This window comes from Anastrepha ludens, chromosome 2 (assembly GCF_028408465.1).
Source record: "Anastrepha ludens isolate Willacy chromosome 2, idAnaLude1.1, whole genome shotgun sequence".
In the NCBI taxonomy this organism is placed as follows: Eukaryota; Metazoa; Arthropoda; class Insecta; order Diptera; family Tephritidae; genus Anastrepha; species Anastrepha ludens.
The window spans coordinates 33,994,369-34,006,599 of NC_071498.1; the positions used below are offsets into that span (position 1 = coordinate 33,994,369).

The 12,231-nt window shown below is 36.6% G+C and overlaps 1 protein-coding gene across 3 annotated transcripts in view; it reads right to left on the reverse strand.

The window, feature by feature from the left end:
- The window catches only part of LOC128868168 (box A-binding factor), a 30,534-nt gene extending 24,159 nt beyond the window's left edge, over positions 1-6,375 (reverse strand). For 2 of the 3 annotated variants that reach the window (XM_054109989.1, XM_054109975.1), the window contains exon 1: positions 5,187-5,606. In XM_054109989.1, the coding sequence (XP_053965964.1) occupies positions 5,187-5,198 (12 nt within the window). In that variant the 5' untranslated portion in view covers positions 5,199-5,606. Of the gene's footprint in view, positions 1-5,186; positions 5,607-5,740 lie in introns of those variants that run through there. The other variant, XM_054109981.1, reaches the window with a different exon arrangement.
- Positions 6,376-12,231: the final 5,856 nt, after the last annotated feature.

A 12,231-nucleotide genomic window follows, 5' to 3' on the forward strand; every position in this document is an offset into this window, starting at 1 on the left:
GTGTACGTAAGTAAGTAGGGACACTTTTATTTATTTACAACACTTTGTTAGCTACTATTTTATTGAAAATTTATAGCCTTATAACATGAGAATTTTCATTAATAAAATTACATTTAATTACTTAGCCAAGTGAAAAGTGTGGCGCTAAGCGTAAAAGTAGTTACGTCGTTTTTTCCTGTGCTTGAAACGAACGCTGAGGCGTAAAGAGATGTTTTAATGCGCGTAAGCAGTAAAAATTGGACTACTGAACTTCGTTTGTGCATTCGCCTTCACGTCCGTGTATCTAATTCTGTTTCTGAATAGCTTTTTTACTAAATAAAAAATAAATGCTTTTGAGTGATGGAAATCTTTATTTTGACCTCCATTGCTTGTCTGTTTATATACTGGAGCGGTTCAGTCCACAAGTGTCTAAATATGATTGACGTACGACGCCACTTACAAAAATTATAAATCTTTCGATAGGGTGATTAATTTTGCACCGCCTTAAATAAGGAGTAAAACCATGGTCTTCGATTTTAGTTTCATTACAACTTCCCTTTCCTTACATCCTCTTATTAGTTCAGATATTGAAAAGGGCTGGCAAGCAAAGTTTGTGAAGCAAGTTTAAATATGTATTGCAGACTTTTTAGTTAAATTTCACAAAATATTTTTATATGTTTTATTTTACATAAGAAGTAACCCAAAAAGTTCGTCAAGTAAAAAAATTCATCAAACGAAATTTTAACAACAAATGCATGGACAGACATATGCAATATGGGCGACGGCACTGGCATCGATGCCCCCTCTAAATATGAAAGACCAATGTTAACATGAAAGCATGTCGGATGAAAGCATTCCTGCCGATTGGAATTTAAGTGTGCTCTGCCCAATCCATAAGAAGGGAGATCCTGCAATTTGTGCCAATTACCGCGGGATTAGTCTTCTAAATATCGCCTATAAGGTTCTAGCGAGCGTATTGTGAGAAAGGCTGAAGCCCACCGTCAACCAACTGATTGGACCTTATCAGTGTGGCTTCAGACCTGGAAAGTCTACCATCGACCAAATATTCACAATACGCCAAATCTTGGAAAAGACCCATGAAAGGAGAATCGACACACACCATCTTTTCGTCGACTTCAAAGCTGCATTCGACAGTACGGAAAGGAGTTACCTGTATGCCGCGATGTCTGAATTTGGTATCCCCGCAAAACTAATACGGCTATGTAAGATGACGTTGCTCAACACCAGCAGCGCCGTCAGAATTGGGAAGGACCTCTCCGAGCCGTTTGATACCAAACGAGGTTTCAGACAGGGTGACTCGCTGTCGTGTGACTTCTTTAACCTGATGTTGGAGAGCATCGTACGAGCCGCAGAACTTAATCGCTCAGGCACAATATTTTATAAGAGCGTACAATTGTTGGCGTATGCCGACGTGATATCAATATCATCGGCCTTAACAACCGCGCTGTTAGTTCTGCCTTCTCCAAACTGGATAAAGAGGCAAAGCGAATGGGTTTGGTGGTGAACGAGGACAAAACGAAGTACCTCCTGTCTTCAAACAAACAGTCGGCGCACTCGCGTATCGGCACTCACGTCACTGTAGACAGTTATAATTTCGAGGTTGTAAAAGACTTCGTTTATTTAGGAACCAGCATTAACACCGATAACAATGTCAGCCTTGAAATCCAACGTAGAATCTCTCTTGCCAACAAGTGCTACTTTGGACTAAGTAGGCAACTGAGCAGTAAAGTCCTCTCTCGACGAACAAAACTAACACTCTACAAGACTCTCATCATGCCCGTCCTAACGTATGGCGCAGAAGCGTGGACGATGACAACATCCGATGAAGCGACGCTTGGAGTGTTCGAGAGAAAGATTCTGCGTAAGATTTTTGGACCTTTGCACGTTGGCAACGGCGAATATCGCAGGCGATGGAACGATGAGCTGTATGAGCTTTACGGCGACATAGACATAGCGCAGCGAATAAAGATCCAGCGGCTTCGTTGGCTGGGTCATGTCGTCCGAATGGATACAAACGCTCCGGCTTTGAAAGTATTCGATGCGGTACCAGCTGGTGGTAGCAGAGGAAGAGGGCGGCCTCCTCTGCGTTGGAAAGATCAGGTGGAGAAGGACTTGGCTTCACTTGGTGTGTAGAACTGGCGCCGGTTAGCACGAGAAAGAAACGACTGGCGCGCTTTGTTAAGCTCGGCCAAAATCGCGTAAGCGGTTATAGCGCCAATTAAGAAGAAGAATGTTAACACAGGTCAGTCATCAAAATGGAAAATAATAAGTGGGCTAAATCGAATCTTGAAAAGGCTCATACATTTGCTCGTTACTTATACCACAAGAAATCGAACCCTCGCTATGCTCTGCCCAAAAAGTAAAAGATACCCTGGAGCTCATCCACCAGATGGACCTGTCTATATATAAGTAAATTTTTAAAAAACGAAATAAAAGTAGCATTAAAAAGGTTCAAAACAAAGAAAGCTCCCAGATATGATCTCATCATTGGAGACCTAGTCAAACCACTGCCCGATAAAGGAATCTCGTTTATATTCTTTTTTCTCTATATAATGCTATCGCACTAACTGGTTTTGTTCCTCCCCAATGGAAAGACGAACAAATAAAAAATTATCCGTAAACCAGGAGAAAGCGCAGAAAAAGTAGAATCTTGTCGTGCCATCTGCTTATTATCCCTTTTTATCAAAAGACTGTTTTCCATACATGCCTAAAAGAAATGTTTTAGTTTTAGGTACAAATATTGCTGAATATTAGAAAACAGATTGCAATAAATGGATTGCAATGGATTCAAAAAAACAAAAAAACGAAAACAAAATTTACTAAGAGCATATGAAAATTCTAATTTATTGGTGCCTCATAAACACCCCCATCCAAAATAAATGCAGCTGTTCAAAAATGTTTGACTAACGACCACGCTGAGACAACCACTAAGCACGATCTATGAGTATTTGGTGCGGTGGTATTGAAATAAGCAACGAAAAAGCAATTGAAATTGAGAAGACTCTTTTACTTGATGATGAAGTTTATAAATGTTTAAAAGTCTACAATTTAAAAATAGAAACTTGGGAGTACCTGCCTCGGTTTCAGCACATACAGAAACCTAACTACATTTACTCACGATGTAGAACGTAAATTATTTGATATGTTCAAGGTTATAAAATTTCTTCTTTTTCTTCAAAGGCACCGAGATGAATAAGCTAACTTTTTGATAGTCTTCAAAGCTTTAAACCATCTAAAAGCAGAATATTGGGAGTATTCCGAAGCTAGTTTGAAAAAAAATCGATAAATTCTTCTCGAGTGTTTTATAAAGCTAACCGAGCGGAAGTGTTAGGCTGGCTCCGCGAAGGATCGCAAAATAAGCAGTACACGGCCGTGAAAAACGCGCAAAATCCAAAACAACTTTTCAGCTTTCACAAGCGCTACTAGGTCGTGAAAGGTCGACTGATGCAGCTAGACGATAGACGCAAATTTGCAAAAAAAAAAAAAACTAGGCAAAAACATTGAAATAGATTTTGCACTATTTATAAATAAACGTCACTCGAATAATTATAGAGACTTCGAAATACATAAATAACAGACCACAGCTGTTTCACGTTGCTGATAGCTGTAATCAATGCCTAAATTCATTCCAACTCTTTTGTAAGCCTGAAAAGTGTTAAGGCCTTGTTCAGCTAGGATTTGTTGAAGCAAATGACAGACCTCACACTTTTATGCCATCTCTGCATAAGGAATGGATTTCATGAGAAGATTTTTCTTAACGGAAGTGCAATTGAGATTTAGCCATAGCCTGCCGAGCGTCAACTGCTGTCAGGAGAAAACCTGTTGATGCTAGTGTACTTGCCCTAACCAGTAGTAATTTCGTACCATTACAATTTCTTCTCATATATACATCCTGGTGCAAAATTATAAGCACGGCACTATTTTTTTTTTATACGAATATAATTCATAGTACAACAGCAAAACTTATAAAACGCAAGCAAAAATTTTAGTACTTTGAGCGAATACTTTAGAATTTTTCGGCATTTGCAATTTTATAACCAATTTAATTCTAATATAATAAAATGCAAGTTTCAAGTGACTACAAAATACTGTTGATTTTTGTAATAAATTTTTTTTTTTTTGTTGATTGACGAGGCTTTATCTTCCACTTTGTATGGAAGAAAAGGCGAAACAACTTAGCGACAAAAATTGCCAAAAATCAGCGGTATTTTGCAGACTCTAGGGGATTACACTTTCTTATACTTAAATTCAATGGGCTATAAAGTTTTGAAAATTTGCAAAAAAAATTTAAATACAAAAAAAAAATTTCATAAAAAAAACTTTTAATTTTGTACAAAGTTTGAATCTTGCGTTATATGATTTTTGTTGTAGTATGAACTATATTTTTATAACAAAAATAGTGGTGTTTTAATAATTTTGCATGGAGTTGGATCTGAGAAGAAATCGTAAGGGTGCCAATTAATAGTGGTTAAATAAATAAATATTGGCGCGTACACTTCTGTTAGGTGTTTCACCGAGCCCTGGCGTGAGTCTTTATATTGTTCTACAAATTGAGGGACCTAAAATTTTAAGCCGACTTCGAATGGCAGATATTTTTTGTGAGGAGCTTTTTCAAGGCAGAAATACATTCGAAGGATTGCCATTGCCCGCCGAGGGGCGACCGTTGTTAGAAAAAAACTGTTTCTTCACACGGAGATTCGTCCTACGCACTCCGAATAGGAGTTACGAATGCATCAACCCATTCGGCTACGGCGGCCGCCGGTTAGGGACAAGTATTATGTCCTCAATGCAAGCCGCAGTCGATACACAGTCATCTACGGGGACTCCACAGTCGCAATAGACATACAACTTTTGCATAGTGAAGGTATTATGAAATATTTAAACTATATTTCAGTTTTATGTATAAGGTGTGAACTGTAAATTTGGGCTATTTTCCTATGACTTTAAATAGCCAAAAAGCCAGCGGTCCAAATTCTTGTTGATTCTACCACATTTTGTAAACAAAAACAGTGTTTTGTTTGAGAACTCGTTTCATTGGGTGTTCAGTCACTGCTATCAGGTCCACACTTAGATAATTTTCCCGCCTAATTCACATTTTGGTCTGATAAAAGAATAACAGTACCACCAAGATAGTGACGGTGCAAAACTTTCTGAACTGATATGAGCGAGTTTATGTTCGTACATACCTTGAGTTGCATTTCGCGTGTTTGGGTTTTAACTTGGTTTTTTTCCAAAACACGTAACACTAATTTTATAAAATATTTACACTAAAACCAAAGTTCGAAGTGCACCTTTTTCCATTAATTTGCAGCTGGTCGTGATAAAACTATTCAAAAAAATTTTTGTTCACCGGAATTTGACTGCTCAATTTTCGTTTTTAATTTTGAGGCTGTTTTGGACTTAACTGAATTTTTACTGTCACTTTTTGATATCGTTTTCGTTTTTGTCATCCGTTTATTTCTAATTTTTTATTGATAAATACGACACAAGAGACCCACACGTTCTATCCGTTAATTGTGGTTACGTGGAGTTATGAGTATGGAACACACTTTCTCGGGCGGACACATCTATATTAGTGACAACCCGACGCAATGCGCGTTTAGCACCTTTTCGTTCCAATTAAATTCATCGAGCGGTACCCAAACCTACTAAACCTACTCTATGGTACAGACTTACAAATACATACATACATAAATACGCACACATACTTCCACAATTTGGTATTTGTTTGAATATTTACCTCCAAGAACCGCCGGACATGTTGCCAGGGCGCGCTGGAAGTGCGGTTGAGTAGCGGGAAACCGCGTATTACTCTGGTAAACCGCACACTTCTGTATGTATGGTTGGGTGGGTGCCATAACTGTGAGTGTGTGCGCTGTATGAATGTGTGAATTATGATTTATTTGCGACCACTCCAGGAGAGTTGGTGTGCATGTGTGAGTTCCTTATCTTATCGCTCGACAGTCGTCGTCGCCGCCACCGCTGCTGATATCGGCTTTGGTTGTTGGTAAACGTTGTCGTCGCATCTGCGATAAGCGTTGGTGTGATGCGCCTACACATGTGTGTGCAAGTGTATGTGTGCTGCGTATGCAAGTGTGCGGATGAGTACTGTGGATTGCGCAGACGCGTTCAGTTTGATGGTTTTCACTCGTACTTAATTTTTTTTGTTTATACACGCATGTGTGTATGTATTTAGGTGTTGTTCTTCTAAAGCGCATTGTTGCTGTCATCATTGCTTTTGACTTTCTATTCCACAAGACGTTTCGATATATGCGAATCCATGTAAATGCAGCATATCCACATGTACCTATGTATATCTTTTATGTATGTATGTAGGCAATACATTTGCGCCCAATGATATTTGCCTGTGAAAATGAGGGAAACAGTAACCTTTTAACAAATATAGAATAAGCGAGGCCTAAAAATAAACTAAAACTATACAATGCGCTAGTACAGGATGGTCCATATAGTGGTTTCCTTGTAAAAATTAAAAAAAAAGAACAAATAAAGGGTGAACAGATCGGAGGTACTTTTTCCAATAGAGTTTTTGTTTTTTTGATAGATCACGCGTGACTACTGTCAAACTAATAGTGTCAGTATTCATTGACATTTCATCATGGAAAAACTTACGCCTCAATAACGTTTACAAATCGATTAATTGTTTTTTTGTGAATTGTGAATCAACGCTCTGTGAAAAATGTTCATCGCGCGCTCAGGCCAACTTCTGGTGTTCTACGATAAGGCCCATTTTTGGCTTAATGACTACGCCAATAAGTACAATTGCCGTATTTGGACTGAAGAGCAACTCGAAGCCATTCAAGAGCTGCCATTACATCCATTGAAAAAACCGTTTGGTGTGTCCTTTAGGCTGGAGGAATCATTGAGGCTGGCGCCAATATATCAGTGAATGGAGAACGGAAATGGTTCCAACAAGACGGCACCACTTGTCACACCGCCCGTGAAGCAATGGACTCACTGCGTCGTCATTTCGGTGAGCACTTTATCTCTCGTCTCGGACTAATGGATTGGACTCCAAGTGTGACCTTTGGACATTTATTGCTATGGATATGTAAAATATAAATGCTTTATGGACAAACCAACTTCGATTGAGGCATTGGGAGCCCACATTATTCAATTTATTCACGAGATACCGAACGAAGAGCTCCAGTAAATCATTCAAAATTAGTGCTTTTGGCGCAGTTCGGCCAACATTTGAAAGGTATTATCTTTAAAAAATATTTGGCATGAGTGTTTCTACACTACACAATATTCGATTCAATTTAATTTCATTTTGAAATCCAATATCTCTAAACTGATCACCCTTTATAAATATATATTTTTTTTGTCGAATTTTATTGATTTATTCGAAAGCAAACTCTCATTATTTATGGAACACGATTTTATGTATGTATTTACCTGCCTCGGGTAACAGGGCAGAAGAGCGATATATTATATTATACCTTAAGGACCTTAACAATAGTTAACAAATTGGTCGCACGACATCGATCTTTCACGGCACCTCTCAAAAAGGTCTAACAGCGTCAAATCGTAACTCCAGGTAGCCAATTGGCATCGCCAAGACGTCTCATAACACGATTACCGAAACAGGAGCGCAAAAGATCGATTCTGGTATGGGCTGCGTGACAAAGCGCACCATCCTGCTGAGTCCAAAGGCCGATTAAGTTCATCTATTAAAAACCCAGCGACTAAAAATCATTTATGATGCCTCTGCAGATCTCACCGTTGACCGAAATGACGTTTACAGCATCATTTTCAATGAAAAATTAACCAATCGACCGCTCAAAAATCCGTACCAAAGAGTCACTATCTGAGGATGCATCACGAAAGAATTTTCCGATCCCCAGATGTGGCCGCCATTTGTGGAACAACATCAAGACTCACACCACAAATAGGAGGAGGAGCTCGGCCAAACACCCAAAAAGGGTATACGCGGCAATTATATATATATAATATATATGTAGATGTTCCCGCCGTAGCCGAATGGATTGGTGCGTGACTACCAGTTGTAGAAAGCGAGGACAAGTCGATATTCCCGGACTGATATCTCTCACACGCTCAGCGACAGCAGCCACCGTACGACGGCAAAGGCCAAGCTATGCGAGACCAATGGCATCATTTCACCCCAAACTTCTTTTCAATAAAAATTGGAAATGAATTTGCAATAGTTCTCAAAGTTGTTCAAGCGTAAAGCGATGCATTTCGTTTCGTGGATATATGGAACTGACTTTCTATGAAGATTTACAATGGAAAATTAATATTTATTTTGTCTCTGTCAAAATAGCATAGGATAAAAAAAAGTACTATATGGGCCACCCTGTAAGTAGAAAATCTTATAAGTTGTAAAGTAAATCAAAATTATTTCATCATTAAATAAATGAAGGAACCACAAAGAAAACCTTTGGTACTTTAAAACTGTAGATCTCTCCATAGGAGAAAAGGCTATGCCAAACAACTAAAAAAAGATATGTAAGTCAAATATGCTTGTATACTCATATATGTATATATAGATGCATCCCAACAATGGTGCAGTGCAAGATTGCGCCCATCAGAGAGGCGTTACGTCACACTGACGCAGTTGCGTGAACAAGAATACAAGAAGGAGAAGAAGAAAAAATTACACAAACAATACACGAATAAATTGCACAAGTGTGACGTCACACATTCAGTGAGTCTGTCAAATGCACTGAGAGCGGGAGAGAGCCATGAGTTAGGTGTCATCTTTATAATCGCCACCTTTGTATTCTCCACTTTGTATTCTGGGTTTTGTAGGCATATGCTACCACAACTTTCCTACGCCAAATAGAGCAGATAACTCGGCTCACCTGTTTTCGACAAACCAAACAATGACGTCACCATCATGCCCCAGATGTAAACCATAGCATATGGCAGTTTCAAAGCCTACGAGTATTACCTGGTAATAAATATTTATAGTTGATAAAATAATCACGAATAGCAACGAACTAGGGATCTCACCGAATAAATACATAAGCATATTGGGTATAAATTGAGGTCTCTCGGAAAGTGCGTTAGGTTTTTGAGAAAAGCATGTATAAAAACACTCATTCTCATGAAGCCAAAAAAATGCATGCTCGCATGCTTTTAACTGAATTTTGATATTTTAATAAATCTCATTTTATTAAACTTTGTTTGGTCGCATTTTTATAATTAAATGTAGAAATTTTATGAAATTTAATTTTGGTTATTTGTAGTTAAAGTTGATATTTTATAAAATCTCATCTTATTTAATTCTTGTTTGCTCTGATTTTTATAACAAAATTTTTATATTTTATTAAATTTCATTTTATGAAATTCCTTTTAAGTTTTATAACTAAATTCTGATAATTTCATTAAATTTTTTATTGTTTGTTTTCTGCTTACATTTTTATAATTAAATTGTGATATTTTATTAAATTCAATTTTTGTATGTTTTTGTCGCATTTCTATAATTAAATTTTGGATTTTTATTAAATTTTTCTTTTAATTAAAGTTTGATATTTTATTAAATTGTTTTGGTCGCATTTATATAATTAAGTTTTGATAATTTTATTAAATTAGATTTTTTCTTGTTTTCTGCTTGCATTTTTAGATATAACTAAATTTTGCTATTTTATTAAAATTCATTTTATTTATTCTGTTTTGGGTTGCATTTTTATAATTCAATTTCGGAATTTTACTAAATTCTGTTTTTATAAGAAAATCATGATATTTTATTAAATTAATTTTTTTTATAATTTAATTTGATGTTTTATTAAATCTGATTTTAATTTGTTGTTTTTGTTTGAATTTTCTTAACTAAATTTTGATATTTTATTAAATTTCAATTTGTTTGATTTTTTTGGTCGCATTTTTATAATTAAATTTTGGAAATTTATTATTTTTTTATAATTAAAGCTTGATATTTTATTAAATTTGATTTATTTCTTTGATTTCTGGTTGCATTTTTAAAACTAAATTTTGATATTTAATTAAGCTTGGTTTAATTGATTTTTATTTTTATCTCATTTTATTAGATTTTTGTTTGCTCGCATTTTTATAACTAAATTTTCATATTTTATTAAATTCCATTTTATTAATTTTTTTACATTTTTGTAACTAAATTTAGATATTTTATTGAATCTCATTTCAATTGATTTTTTCGCTTGAATTTTTATAACTAAATTTTGGTACTTTATTAAATTTAGTTTATTTAATTTTTTTTTTATAGTTAAATTTTTATAGTTGCCTTTTTATAATAAAATTTTTGTATTTTATTAAGCTTTATTTTATTTGTGTTTTTTTGCTCTCATTTTTTTGCTAAAATTTTGATATTTAATTCCATTTAATTTTATTTGATTTGTTTCTTTGTTCGGATTTGTATAACTAAATTTTGATATTTCATTGTATTATATTTTATTTTATTTTATTTGAGCTTAATTCATCTCGGCTATTGCCGGAGATTACACATCCCGGATAAAATTTTCAAGGGATTGTGCTCTGGTGGAGCGTAGTCCAAGTTCTATGATGCGATTACTATTGCTTAAATATTTAAAAATCTACGAACTATTGCACATGTGTCCAGTGTGGTCGACTTCTGCATGTCTTCTAAGAGGTGTTGGCAGTCATACTTCTTCAAGTTTTTTATTAAATGCTTAGGCACTAATCCAGTGGACGATATAATTATTGGAATTATATTCACTTCCCTCGCTTTGTACATACGTTTCAATTCTATGGCCAAAGCTGCGTACTTCGATACTTTGGTGGAGTATTTGCTTTGGATGCGATTAAGGGGCACCGCTATATCGATTACTTCGATCGTTTTATTTGTCTTGTCGAACAAGATAATGTCAGGTTTGTTGGCAGCTGCTGTTTGATCTGTGAATATAAATCTGTCCCAGTACAGTTTAAAATTTGCATTTTCCAATATTGGCCTTGGTTCATATTTAAAATACAAGACTTCTGCTTGTACGAGACCGTGTTTTATCGCAAGTTGTTGGTGGAGGATCTTTGCTATATTGTTATGTCTCATGACATATTCACGGGGGGCAAGTACGCTACATCCAGCAATTACATGGTCGATTGTTTCGCCGTAAATGCCGCACCTTCGGCATCTATCTTCTATTGCCTCGCCATGTATCGACCTTCGGAAATTTCTTGTTGGAATAACTCGGTCTTGGATAGCGATTGCGAAACCATCTGTTTCAGAGAATAGCTTTCCTTTTTCCAACCATAAATTGGATGATTGTGCGTCTATCCATTCCATTTCGAGATCATGGGGATGGGCACCGTGTATTGTTTTAGCCTTCCATGCTGCGATCATTTCTGCTGGGGATTTAACCCCCTCAGGTACTGGGAAATCCTTCTCCATCAGACTTAGCGGGGTAAAGCCGTAGCATAGCGATAGCTTTAAATAGATGGGACTCGCTGCTTAGAAAATATGTACGTAACTTCAAAGTTTGCGAAAAGTGTAGACGCGCTATATTAATGATTCCTCTCCCACCAACGTTTCGAGGAAGCGATATTCTTTCCATAGCGCTTTGAGGGTAATGGCTTTGAAACTTTGTAAAAGTGGTGCGTATCAGCGTTTCAATCCGAAGGATGTCTGTCTGAGACCATTTTATTACTCCAAACGAGTATGTCAAATGGGGTATGGCCCAGGTATTGATTGCTTTGCATTTGTTTCCACTGTTCAAACTCGTTTTTAATACAGCTTTCAAACGTGCCTCAAATTTGTTCATGAGGCTTTGCTTTACTAGCGTGTGGTTGATTCCTTTAAGTTGCAGAAATCCTAAATATTTATACGATTCGCTGCTATGCAAGTTGTCAATAATAATATTTTGATCTACTGCGTAGTTTTCTCCGGTTTCATCAAGCTGACCTCTAATTAGATGTATTATTTTGCACTTATCTGTCCCAAATTCCATTCCTACGTCATCACTGAAAGCTTTAGTGACATCTATCAGCTCATGAAGCTTATGCCTTTTGTTTGCGTAAAGTTTCAAGTCATCAACAAATAGAAGATGATTGAACGTATGCTCTCTTATTTCTGTTTTGAGTGTAAAGCCGTTTTGCTTATGTGTACGAAGCCTGCTGAGCGGGTTGAGGGCAATGCAGAACCATAGGGGGCTTAAGGCATCCCCTTGGAATATACCACGTTTGATTGAAATCTGTTTTGAAACAGTTCCATTTAGAACCAGTTTTGTATTCCACTTGCTCATTATGCGACCCAAGAGG